Source organism: Triticum urartu, chromosome 2A (assembly GCF_056163025.1).
Source record: "Triticum urartu cultivar PI428250 chromosome 2A, HENAU_Tu73, whole genome shotgun sequence".
Taxonomy (NCBI): domain Eukaryota; kingdom Viridiplantae; phylum Streptophyta; class Magnoliopsida; order Poales; family Poaceae; genus Triticum; species Triticum urartu.
In genome coordinates, this window is record NC_141874.1 from 13,394,767 (window position 1) to 13,406,548 (window position 11,782).

General features: G+C 43.5%; 1 protein-coding gene across 1 annotated transcript; it reads left to right on the plus strand.

Annotated features, from left to right (window-relative positions):
• LOC147982895 (indole-2-monooxygenase-like) lies at nucleotides 1-3,021 on the plus strand. The gene is made up of 3 exons (XM_087539390.1): nucleotides 1-543; nucleotides 1,681-2,109; nucleotides 2,185-3,021. Exons 1-3 carry the CDS (start codon nucleotides 49-51, stop codon nucleotides 2,806-2,808), a joined length of 1,548 nt encoding a protein of 515 aa, XP_087395516.1. The 5' UTR covers nucleotides 1-48; the 3' UTR covers nucleotides 2,809-3,021.
• The last annotated feature ends 8,761 nt before the right edge of the window (nucleotides 3,022-11,782 follow it).

Sequence of the window (11,782 nt, forward strand, 5' to 3'; positions counted from 1 at the left end):
ATTGCGCCGCATAGCTTCTGAAAGTGCTGTGCTAGACATTAACTTCCCATGGCAGATCTCGTCATGCTAGAGACGCTTCCGACGGGATGGTTTCTATTCCTCTTCCCGCTCTTCCTCTTGTTTGTGTTTTATTACTGGTTCACTTGGAAGACAGGAAAAAGGCAACAGCTTGCAGGCAGACTCCCGCCATCACCACCGGCGCTGCCCATCATCGGCCACCTGCGCCTCCTCGGCTCGCTCCCGCACGTCTCGCTCCGCAGCCTCGCCAGGAAGTATGGCCCTGACGTGATGCTCCTCCGTCTCGGCGCCGTGCCAACGCTCGTCGTATCGTCGCCGCGTGCCGCAGAGGCCGTGCTGCGCACGCACGACCATGTCTTGGCATCACGGCCACACTCCATGGTCACGGACATCCTCATGTACGGCTCGTCCAACATCGGCTTTGCGCCATATGGCCAAGGCTGGCGGCAGGCAAGGAAGCTCCTCACCAACCACATGCTGAGCGTTAGAAAGGTGCAGTCTTTCCGCAGCGCCGTCATGGAGGAGGTAACTTTCAATGACTTTCTAGTTTTCGCCACACCACATTTGATAGAATTATTTTTAATATCTCGGCGTGAAACACATTATGAAGACATAAAATTGAAAAATGCATAAACTTCATCCTTTCCAAACCAAAAAAACTTAATATTTAAGATGATGAAGAAAATTGTGGATTGTTAAAAATCAAAATTAGATGGCGAGTTGACCAGAAGAAAATTAGAAAATGGGCTGGTCTGTCTATCCACAAGGCGGCGTAGTGCAGGTCCGTCGGACATAATTTGAAAGAAAAGCTATCCATAGATCATGAGGGTAAATAATATAGCTTGTGCTTCATTAAGAAATCTCAAAATAGAAAGGTGTGACAGCTCCCGGTGCCTAGGCACCGTCTACCAATAGTAAAATCAAAAAAAAAAAAATCTGAAACTTTGTAACATCAAAGATGATCAAACTTTGTAGGTTCTTGCAAGTTTTCATGCCAAAATATTATGTAGAGAAAGGTGTATGAACGAGTTTCAGATTTCAGTGCTAAAAATGCTCAAAACTTCAAGCACTGAGATCTTTTTCGTGTGTAGAGCTCCTCGAATGGTTTTTTGGTATGAAAACTGGCAAGCGCCTACAAAGTTTGACCATCTTTGATTCTGCAAAGTTTTAGATTTTTTCCTATTTGTTTTGATTTTAATGTTCATAGAGGGTGCCTAGGTACCCGGGAGCTGGAAAACTACTCTCGTCTCGAAACCAACTCAATCCAATTGTCACACTGAGGTCCTAGCAATTGCGAGAGGAAAGGTCATGGCTTGAAAATCCATCAGACATAGGAACGTGGAAACGCTCATACTACTCAACACCAGCAACAATCAAGAAAAGAGAGGTCAGGGCTTAGACGGTCTCCAGTTAACTGATGAATAAACAACATCCACTAGTTAGGATATTCCACATTTCTAAAAAAAATTGGGAGCTTGATTTTTTCTAGTTAATATGTCAGTTACCATCAGATAGGACGTCCCTTTTTATTCAATGATTTACTACTGTCAAGCCTTGTTGGTAATCTTCTTAGCATTTTCAGAAACTTACCATGTCAGAAACAAAATAAATAAAATTCACTTTCATTGTGCCCTCTGCTAACAATTGTGCATGCCATCATAGGTGAGCATGGTGATGGCCAAGATTCATGAGGCCGCCGCAGTCGTTGGTGTGGTGGACATGAGTGAGCTGCTCAAGACATTCACATATGACATGGCATGTCACATCGTGTCCGGAGAATTCTTCCTAAAAGAAGGACAGAGCAAGTTGTTCCAAGACCTCACCAATGATACGTCACTGCTGCTAGGAGGGTTCAAGGTGGAGGAGTACTTCCCAACATTGTCTAGGGTAGGACTGCTTAAAAGGACAGTCCGTGCAAAGGCTGAGAGACTAAGGCATAGATGGGCCGATCTGCTGGACAAGGTGATCGATTATCATGAGAACAAGGACAAGTCAGTGTTAGATAACCAGGGTAGTAATTTCGTCGATATTCTCTTGTCTGTTCAGCTCGAGTATGGTCTCACAAGAGAGCAGATGAAAGCTCTCCTAACCGTAAGTAAATATAATACCTTCCAGATTATTACAAATAAAAATTATTATAGTGTACTAATTAATTGATATCCACAGGATGTATTTTTCGGTTTAACTGACACATCATCTAACACCCTCGAATTCACAATGGCTGAGCTCATGAGGAGGCCCCGCCTGATTGGGAAGCTACAAGACGAGGTAAGGAGTATCGTACCCCAGGGACAGGAAATTGTTGATGAAGCCGACATTAGCAGTATGACATACCTAAGAGCAGTCCTAAAGGAGTCATTCCGATTTCATCCTGTTGCACCTTTACTTGCTCCACACCTTGCCATGGCTGACTGCAGCATCGATGGGTACATGATTCCTGCTGGGACGCATGTCTTTGTCAATGTATGGGCCATTGGTAGAGACTCTAGCTCATGGGAGGAAAGTGAAGAATTCATACCTGAAAGATTTACAGAGGAAGGCCGTGATGTGCATGTCAACTTTGTAGGGAGTAATTTTAAACTCTTGCCGTTCGGGGCAGGACGCAGGATATGCCCTGGTATAAACCTTGGAATCATGACTGTTGAGCTTATGTTGGCAAACTTGATGTACCATTTCGACTGGGAACTGCCAATAGGGGTTGAGAGGAAAGACATTGATATGACAGAGGTGTTTGGACTCACTGTGCGCCTGAAGGAGAAATTATGGTTAGTTCCAAAATCATGCATGTAACGGAACAAAATCTTCTAAGTAAATTTATGTTACCCGTATGTAGCCACTATAAAATAAAGGTTAATTCTAGCCATCAAAGGAGTCAGGATTTTCATCCTAGGCGTGGGAAAGAAAGTAATAACCACACAAGTATACCATGCATGTGATGTACTTTTCGTTTGAGCTTACTGTGGTTTTTTTATTATTGGCACAGTGTTTTATTAAGTTGGCATATCAACTGAAATGAGATCCGATCCGGATTAGCTCCATCTTCTCATTTAAATTTACAAATTGAAAAGTAAGGACTCATTCTGCTATTTTATTTTTATTCTTGAAATGTAACAAACTTAAAAAAATACTAGCACATATGCATGTGCGTTGCAACGGGATTACACCTGTTAAAATGCCGCTCCCAATCATAATAAGCGTAAACATACCCTTACTTTTTCAAGACTAATTATCCCATTGTTAATTGTGTCCAAGGATTTAAACATTTCGCTTAAACACACAATAGATAATAGAGACTGCCAAGTAAGAAAGCAAAGCTTAAAGGTCAGATCAATGGAACACCTTGTCAGCAACCTTCTTAGCTTCTTCATTGCCTAGAAATTCCTATAAACTAATCACTTATAATATCAAGTGGTTTATCTAGGACCTCTCATGCGGTGTGCTTACGCACAAAACTCACTTTACAGAGACAACATGGACTACTTTAACAAATAAACGTATGCATTGCAGTATCATGCACATGAGCAAATCGAATTGTAAAACCAAAATGCCTGGAAGGATGGAGAGTGTAAAAGGATAGACTACAAATACCTTCAGCCTATTTTGTAGCATTCCATCAATTCATGACCAAGCCTTAATAAAAACTGAGAATAGCTTACCATTGGATCTAGTAAATCAAGAATACCATAAGCAAGTCCGTAAGGAGAATTGTAGAATCATGACCAAAAAGTGCAAGAAAACACACACAAGAATTGCTTACACTGATACACTACAGCAGATCTCGTTCGGCCCCGACCAGGCAAGGAATCTGCGAAAAACTTGAATTATTTATGTTGTACAATGACCGGTCAAGTGGCATACAGTGATACACTACAGCTGACCCCGTTCAGCCCCAACCAGGCAAGGCCTTTCATGCACTAATGATGAATCTTGTTCTTTATCCCCCATCCAGATGCCAGAATAGCAAAGTCTTTAGGAGAACAACACTGGAGTATGTGAGTTCGAGAAGGTTGTTCTTTATCTTCCATCTAGATGCTTAGATCCTCCAAACCCATCCTCCAACTATCATGAGACAAACTGAGAAAGTCGCACAAAAAGATAACGTCGGTGTGCTGTTGTGCTCTATCTAACCTGCAATTGCGTGTATCCTCAGATTTTTGTTAAGCACTGCATGGACATGTGCATCGAGAGCAATAAATATTCATGACGCTGATAGTAAGACCTCACCTTGAAAATCTGGTTCAGGAGGCAACACGCTCGCACACTCGCCACCAGCACTGTAGAATGGGCAAACACCTTGATGGTCGCGATGTAGGCAGCTCTTACGGTCTGTGGTGGCAGCGGAGACTGTGGAGAACAGGGAGGCGGCACTGATCATGACAGGCGAGTTAGTATGGACAGACAGGATGCTAGTACTCAGAGTCATCCTCGATGGTTGGCACTCGATGATGCATCGGTTTCTTATACATGAGCAAACCATCTCCCTGTTTATCAGCCATCATAGGGCCATCAAATTCAACGGGGCGGCCTCGTCGAGTACGGCGTCTCCACCGTCTCTGACATCTTCATCCACCCCAACCCCTACGCTCTGTCCTTCTTGTCACCGACCTCTCCTTCCTTGCCTCTCTCGGGTCTAGCGCGAGTTGCACGTACAACAAAATAGGTCAAAGGAGAGACGATCAGATTGAATAAGAAAAGCCTAGAGGGCAGAAGATTCCGAGCCATGAAAGAGGTGTCGGGCTGGTGCCGATGCGCGGCAGTAAGGCGGCGAAGCAACAGGGCGATGCGGGGAGGGGACGTGAGCACCGAGATCCAGTCTAGTGCACCCCTCGCCCAGTCGACGACAGTCGCACGTTTTCCTCCTCCTCGTGAGGCTTGGTCCCCACCATGGTTTCTACCTCCTCTCTCTTTTGATAGTGGTATACCATATACGATATGGGCTGGACGTGTCTGTTTTGGTAGCAACATAGCAAGGGTGTTTTTCAAGTTGTGTACAACATGTGCGCCTCAGAAACATTATCAAATTTCCTTTTTCTTTTGCAGGAACGGACCGATCCATCGACGTGCGTCTTTTGCAGGAACAGATCACTCACATTGATTTTTTTTCTTGAGGGAACGGATCCATCCATCGATAGGTCGTGCCTGAGGAAAGATCAATCGCTTTTTTATCGGAACAGATCCATCCATCTTTCAAATCTCAACCGTCAATATTTATTGGTTACCATAAAATCAACGGTGATAAATACATGACGTATGGAGAACTATGAAAGCCTCCATCTTTTATTATTAGGAAAAGAAACGAAATAGACTTCCAAATGAATCTTTGGTTTTTTTCCTTGTGTGGCTCTACGACAGTATATACAAGCCATGCTAAAGGTACATAATTAGTAGTTTTGTCGAAACTACCTAACTGGTTGTTCGAACCGATTTAATTAGTATTTTAAATATGAACCTATGAGCCTTCCCTCATTGATTTCTATTAGAGAAACCCCTAGCATAACATGGTCCTTACACACTGAAACAGGAAAGAAGAGAAAGTAGAAGCTGCCATCTGCAGCACATCACCAGCATCAGCCAATCTAAAAGGCTAGTTCCTCTATCCTAACTCATAATAAATAAGCTGAAAAGTATTTGGAAATGCCCTAGCAACATAAGCACGACACGAAGGTGGGGCCTCAAAATTTTTCACCCAAATTGAGTACATAATATTATCAAACAAGCATCTTGATCTAGCAAATCATCCTACAATTCTTCTCCTCGTCATCTAGCCATCACCTCTTGCGAAAGCCTCTTGCACCGACTGTTTGATCGTCTCCACACTAGCATCAATGCTTCTTTACTCATGGATTTTCCGCAACATACCCTTGTAGCTAATGCTATGACATTTACTATATATTTCCTCTACAAGATCAACAGGGATTTTTTTTATCAAAGCAAGCTTTGTTTCTAGTTTTCTAGATAGTTCAACAAAATGTTGGTCCTCCACAGAGCACGGGTATATGTTGGGATCTAGGAAAATATTGTATCCAATCACCAACCATAGCAGATGTGTGTTCGGGGCATCTATTTAAGTCAAGAGCATAAGCATCAATCTGCTAAGTTAATCTAGTCATGTTACATCCAAAGAAAGAGGTGATCCATTGTATCTTTATTGCAACATAAGTGGCACTACTCATTACCATCCCATCCTCTCTGCACCAAATTATCTCAGTCAGGATTCTACACTTTAACATCGCCCACAGAAAGATCTTAATCGTCATTCATATCTTTAAGTTCAAAATGATATTGTATTCATAAGTAACCCGGATTTGAGGTGCAAAACAAGTTTTTAACTCTGAAATCACCTTTCTGATTTAGCTTCCACCTTGCCCTATCCTTATCTCTAGGCAAGGTAAAATTATCCGCAACATGTTTCAACTCAGTCCATTGAGAAGAAGCCTCTGAAGGAAATATGCCCTATAGGCAATAATAAAGTTATTTTTTATTTCCTTATATCATGATAAAATTTTATTATTCATGCTAAAATTGTATTAACCGGAAACATAATACATGTGTGAATACATGGACAAACATAGTGTCACCAGTATGCCTCTACTTGACTAGCTCGTTAATCAAAGATGGTTGTGTTTCCTAAACCATATACATGAGTTGTCATTTGATTAACGGGATCACATCATTAGGAGAATGATGTGATTGACTTGACCCATTCTGTTAGCTTAGCACTTGATCGTTTAGTATGTTGCTATTGCTTTCTTCATGACTTATACATGTTCCTACAACTATGAGATTATGCAACTCCAGTTTAGCGCAGGAACACTTTGTGTGCTACTAAACGTCACAACGTAACTGGGTGATTATAAAGGAGCTCTACAGGTGTCTCCGAAGGTACATGTTGAGTTGGCGTATTTCGAGATTAGGATTTGTCACTCTGATTGTCGGAGAGGTATCTCTGGGCCCTCTCGGTAATGCACATCACTATAAGCCTTGCAAGCAATGTAGCTAATGAGTTAGTTACGGGATGATGCATTACGTAATGAGTAAAGAGACTTGCCGGTAACGAGATTGAACTAGGTATTGAGATACCGACGATCGAATCTCGGGCAAGTAACATACCGATGACAAAGGGAACAACATATGTTGTTATGCGGTTTGACCGATAAAAATCTTCGTAGAATATGTGGGAGACAATATGAGCATCCATGTTCTGCTATTGGTTATTGACCGGAGACGTGTCTCGGTCATGTCTACATAGTTCTCGAACCCGTAGGGTCCGCACGCTTAAAGTTAGATGATGGTTATATTATGAGTTTATATGTTTTGATGTACCGAAGATAGTTCGGAGTCCCGGATGTGATCACGGACATGACGAGGAGTCTCGAAATGGTCAAGACATAAAGATTGATATATTGGACGACTATATTCGGACACCGGAATGGTTCCGAGGGTTATCAGATGTATACCGGAGTACCGGGGGGTTACCGGAACCCCGGGGGGGTTAATGGGCCTCATGGGCCCAAAGTGGAGCAGAGGAGGGGCGGCCAGGGCAGGCCGCGTGCCCCCTCCCCCTCTAGTTCGAATAGGACAAGGAGGGGACCGGCGCCCCCCTTTCCTTCCTCTCCTCTCTTCCCTTCCTTCCCCCTCTCCTACTTGGACAAGGAAAGGAGGGAGTCCTACTCCTGGTGGGAGTAGGACTCCTCCCTGGCGCGCCTCCTCCTGGACGCCCCCCCCTTGCTCCTTTATATACGGGGGCATGGGGGGCACCTCTAGACACAACAATTGATCCTTGAGATCTATTAGCCGTGTGCGGTGCCCCCCTCCACCATATTCCACCTCGATAATATCATAGTGGTGCTTAGGCGAAGCCCTGCGTCGGTAGAACATCATTATTGTCACCACGCCGTCGTGCTGACGGAACTCTCCCTCAAAGCTCGGCTGGATCGGAGTTCGAGGGACGTCATCGAGCTGAACGTATGCTGAACTCGGAGGTGCCGTGCGTTCGGAACTTGATCGGTCAGATCGTGAAGACGTACGACTACATCAACCGCGTTGTGCTAACACTTCCGCTTTCGGTCTACGAGGGTATGTGGACAACACTCTCCCCTCTCGTTGCTATGCATCACCATGATCTTGCGTGTGCGTAGGAAATTTTATGAAATTACTACGTTCCCCAACAGTGGCATCCGAGCCTGGTTTGATGCATGCGTAGATGTTATATGCACGAGTAGAACACAAGTGAGTTGTGGGCGATACAAGTCATACTGCTTACCAGCATGTCATACTTTGGTTCGGCGGCATTGTTGGATGAAGCGGCCCGGACCGACATTACGCGTACACTTACGCGAGACTGGTTCTACCGACGTGCTTTGCACATAGGTGGCTGGCAGGTGTAAGTTTCTCCAACTTTAGTTGAACCGAGTGTGGCTACGCCCGGTCTTTGAGAAGGTTAAAACAGCACTAACTTGACGAACTATCGTTGTGGTCTTTGATGCGTAGGTGAGAACGGTTCTTTCTCTGCCCGTAGCAGCCACGTAAAACTTGCAACAACAAAGTAGAGGACGTCTAACTTGTTTTTGCAGGGCATGTTGTGATGTGATATGGTCAAGACGTGATTCTATATTTTATTGTATGAGATGATCATGTTTTGTAACCGAGTTATCGGCAACTGGCAGGAGCCATATGGTTGTCGCTTTATTGTATGCAATGCAATCGCCCTGTAATTGCTTTACTTTATCACTAAGCGGTAGCGATAGTCGTAGAATCAATAGGTGGCGAAACGACAACGATGCTATGATGGAGATTTCTTTATAAGGAATAAAAAACCAAGGGGGTTTTGCACAAAAAAAAAGGCCATACGACCTCCTGTCTGCTTTACAGTAACTGACAACAGGCCCCACGCCATGCTCACGTGCCAAGTCAGCATCGATTTCATATCAAACATGATTTTGCACCGTATTTGCACGTCCGAACCAAGTTATTGTACTAGTTCAATGTATGCCACAAGTTCTAATACCAAAGTGACCGGTTGCGTCAAGTTCTGGCACCGCCGGTGTAATTGACTCATTTACAATCAAGTGTTGATTTGTTGTATCCCAATAGTGGTGCACCCTTGTCTGTCTAGTTTGCGTCAAGATTCATGCTCTTCTTATATAAAAAGTTATCTTTTTTGTTTCTTTGAAACAAGAGATCATTTGACCATGAAACTTTACCGGTCAACTATACACAAGTGAATCTCATTGTGTAAAACGTTTTTGATTTTTTGATGAAACATAAATTATTCAAATTTCAAATTCTGAATGAGTCGTATTTTACCAATTATGTTACGCGAAAAAGTCGAAAAACTTTTTTGCACATAGTAGTACATGTGTGATATTGATCTGCAAAGTTTCGAGTTCAAAGGTTCTTTTATTTGGGAGAAATAAAAAAATTGCTTGCACAAATTTTGATGCAAAAATGAACGGGGAGGATAGAGTGTACAATGGTATGGGGTACAACCAGAATTTTCCCTTTACGATTCGCATGCACGCAAAATACGAGGGCCTCATCTTGTCGATCCTACTATATGCACAGGAGCCAGGAGGTCCTACAATCGTCGCTGTTTGTCTCGATCTTCTCTATTGCCATAGACGCAAGCGCATATGTAAGCCATAGACTTGATGCAAACGTAAGTAACTGACGTACTTGATGCTCATGCCTACACAGAAGAAACAAATCGTTATGCTGAATGGTTAGCTAAAATATTGCCATATACTCCCTCCGTCCGGAAATACTTGTCATCAAACTGAATAAAAGGGGATGCATCTAGATGTATTTTAGTTTTAGATACATCCCTTTTTGTTCATTTTGATGACAAGTATTTTTGGACGGAGGGAGTACAACTAAAAATGAGTGAACCATGCTGGAATTTTGTTTATTTTGAGCCTAGTCCAATAGCAGTTTCAGAAATTCCTAATAAGTCCTAGAGGCCCATGCAGCCCATTCATGAAAGGCAAGAGGTGGAACTAAAGTTTAGTCCCACATTGCTAGTTTAGAGGGAGTTGTACCTTTTTATAAGGGAGGTTCTTTCCCCACTTGTATGAGCATGAGAATAAGAGGGACGTCCACACGCGCTCCTCCTCCGCCGCCCGCCGGCGCTGCGGCGCGGAATGAGCCGATGTCTAAATTTTTGCCACACACGACTAGTATACGAAAGGTCACACGGAAGCTGAAGAGATTTTTTGCGAAAGTGGAGTTCGAATGCGAATGGTGCAGCCCTCTCGCCTCCTTCTCTTGCGCCTATAAAAGGGAGGTCGCTCTTCTGAGAGAGACGCACCAGAACAACACAACCCTCCCGCCTCAGAGTTCCCGACCACTAAGCTACTGCTATGATCTTCCCCATCCCGGCTTGCGGCATGCACCGCAGGTCGGGACAGTAGGCCTCCAAAACCGCACCTTTTGAGTCCTGCACGGGAGAAGGATGATAAGGTTTTGGGGGAGCACTTCGCGGAACTACGGACTTCTTCGTCACGGACACCCCGGACTCTGACGACTACTTCCCCGACGATGACTTCTTCCCCGACGTCCACGACCTCCTCGACGACATGGCTGGCGAGGATACTGACCCCAAGTCCAGCGCTTCTGCTGTTGCTGTCCTGTACGTGTTCTTCCTCTTTCTATTGGAGGTCCTGCTACAGTTCCTTGTTCTAGTATTTGCCCTAGATATGTTAGACTATATTTCATATATGCAACATGCTATACTGTCTGCTCTAGATATGTTTAGTTATGGTTCATATATGAAGATGTTGTTTACCTTCTCTTTGTCAAATCGCATGGCTTGTTTTATCACTGCTATACTAGTCATGTTTTATCTAGTATTTCTGTCAATAAAATCATTCGGTAAATTGATCATATTCCCAACAAACTAATCCGTGGTTGGATGATTAGGAGGACAATGCTAGCCATAACCCATCAGAGTTCATGTCCTAGAGGTTCTCGGATTTTCCTGAGTTTATTTCATGCTTTCCAACAATGTGCGTTTAGTGGGAGATATGTCCCCGCCGACTACGAAGGCGTCTGTGGCGACTTCGTCAATCTCAAGATGATGTGCCGACTCAATCTCTCAGGATGCTCATAGGGATAGGGTGTGCGTGCGTGCATTCATAGGGATGAATGTATGTGCGCGTGTATGAGCGTCTGTGTTAAAATAAACTAAAAAAGGTAAATATTGCCCCACGATAAATTACGTACATCAATCGAATACACCTTCTCTTGAATCACTGCTGAAATTCTTGAGCAAAGGCGTCCTCATTTATATTGCTCTATTATGAAACAAAATCAATACCTACAAATAAATTAGCCCTGTACACCACCCACCAAGATGAAATAGTATCTACTCCTACTATGCATTCAAAGAAATTAGACACCTACCAATAGTTACTGTTATTTTTTTGCAAATTAATAGTTCTACTGTTATGAAAAATGTTCTATTGTTTCTCGCTTATGAAAGGCCCCAAGAACAATTCGACCCCACCTTGGTAAACACAGTGCGATATTCAGGCCATAGTCACGGATGTGTTGGCAAAAGGTCTAGAAAACCAGCAATGTTGGTAGGTGTCTTTGTTAATTGATGACGAATCATCCATGGTATGGTCTTCATAGCTTTTCGAGACTCTTGCTCATCAAGCTATTCTCCAACATATGGCTAGCTATGGAAGATGGTGCATCCCCTCTCTCTAGTTCAGCCTATCGTACATACTTTCACACAATACACGAAGGTAAATATCATGAGACC

Excerpts from the sequence above, each read along its gene's own strand:
- LOC147982895 (XM_087539390.1), top strand. The coding sequence starts at position 49 with ATGGCAGATCTCGTCATGCTAGAGACGCTTCCGACGGGATGGTTTCTA. Across the intron at positions 544-1,680 it reads GCAGCGCCGTCATGGAGGAG|GTGAGCATGGTGATGGCCAA; the intron begins GTAACTTTCAAT and ends ATGCCATCATAG. Across the intron at positions 2,110-2,184 it reads AGATGAAAGCTCTCCTAACC|GATGTATTTTTCGGTTTAAC; the intron begins GTAAGTAAATAT and ends TGATATCCACAG.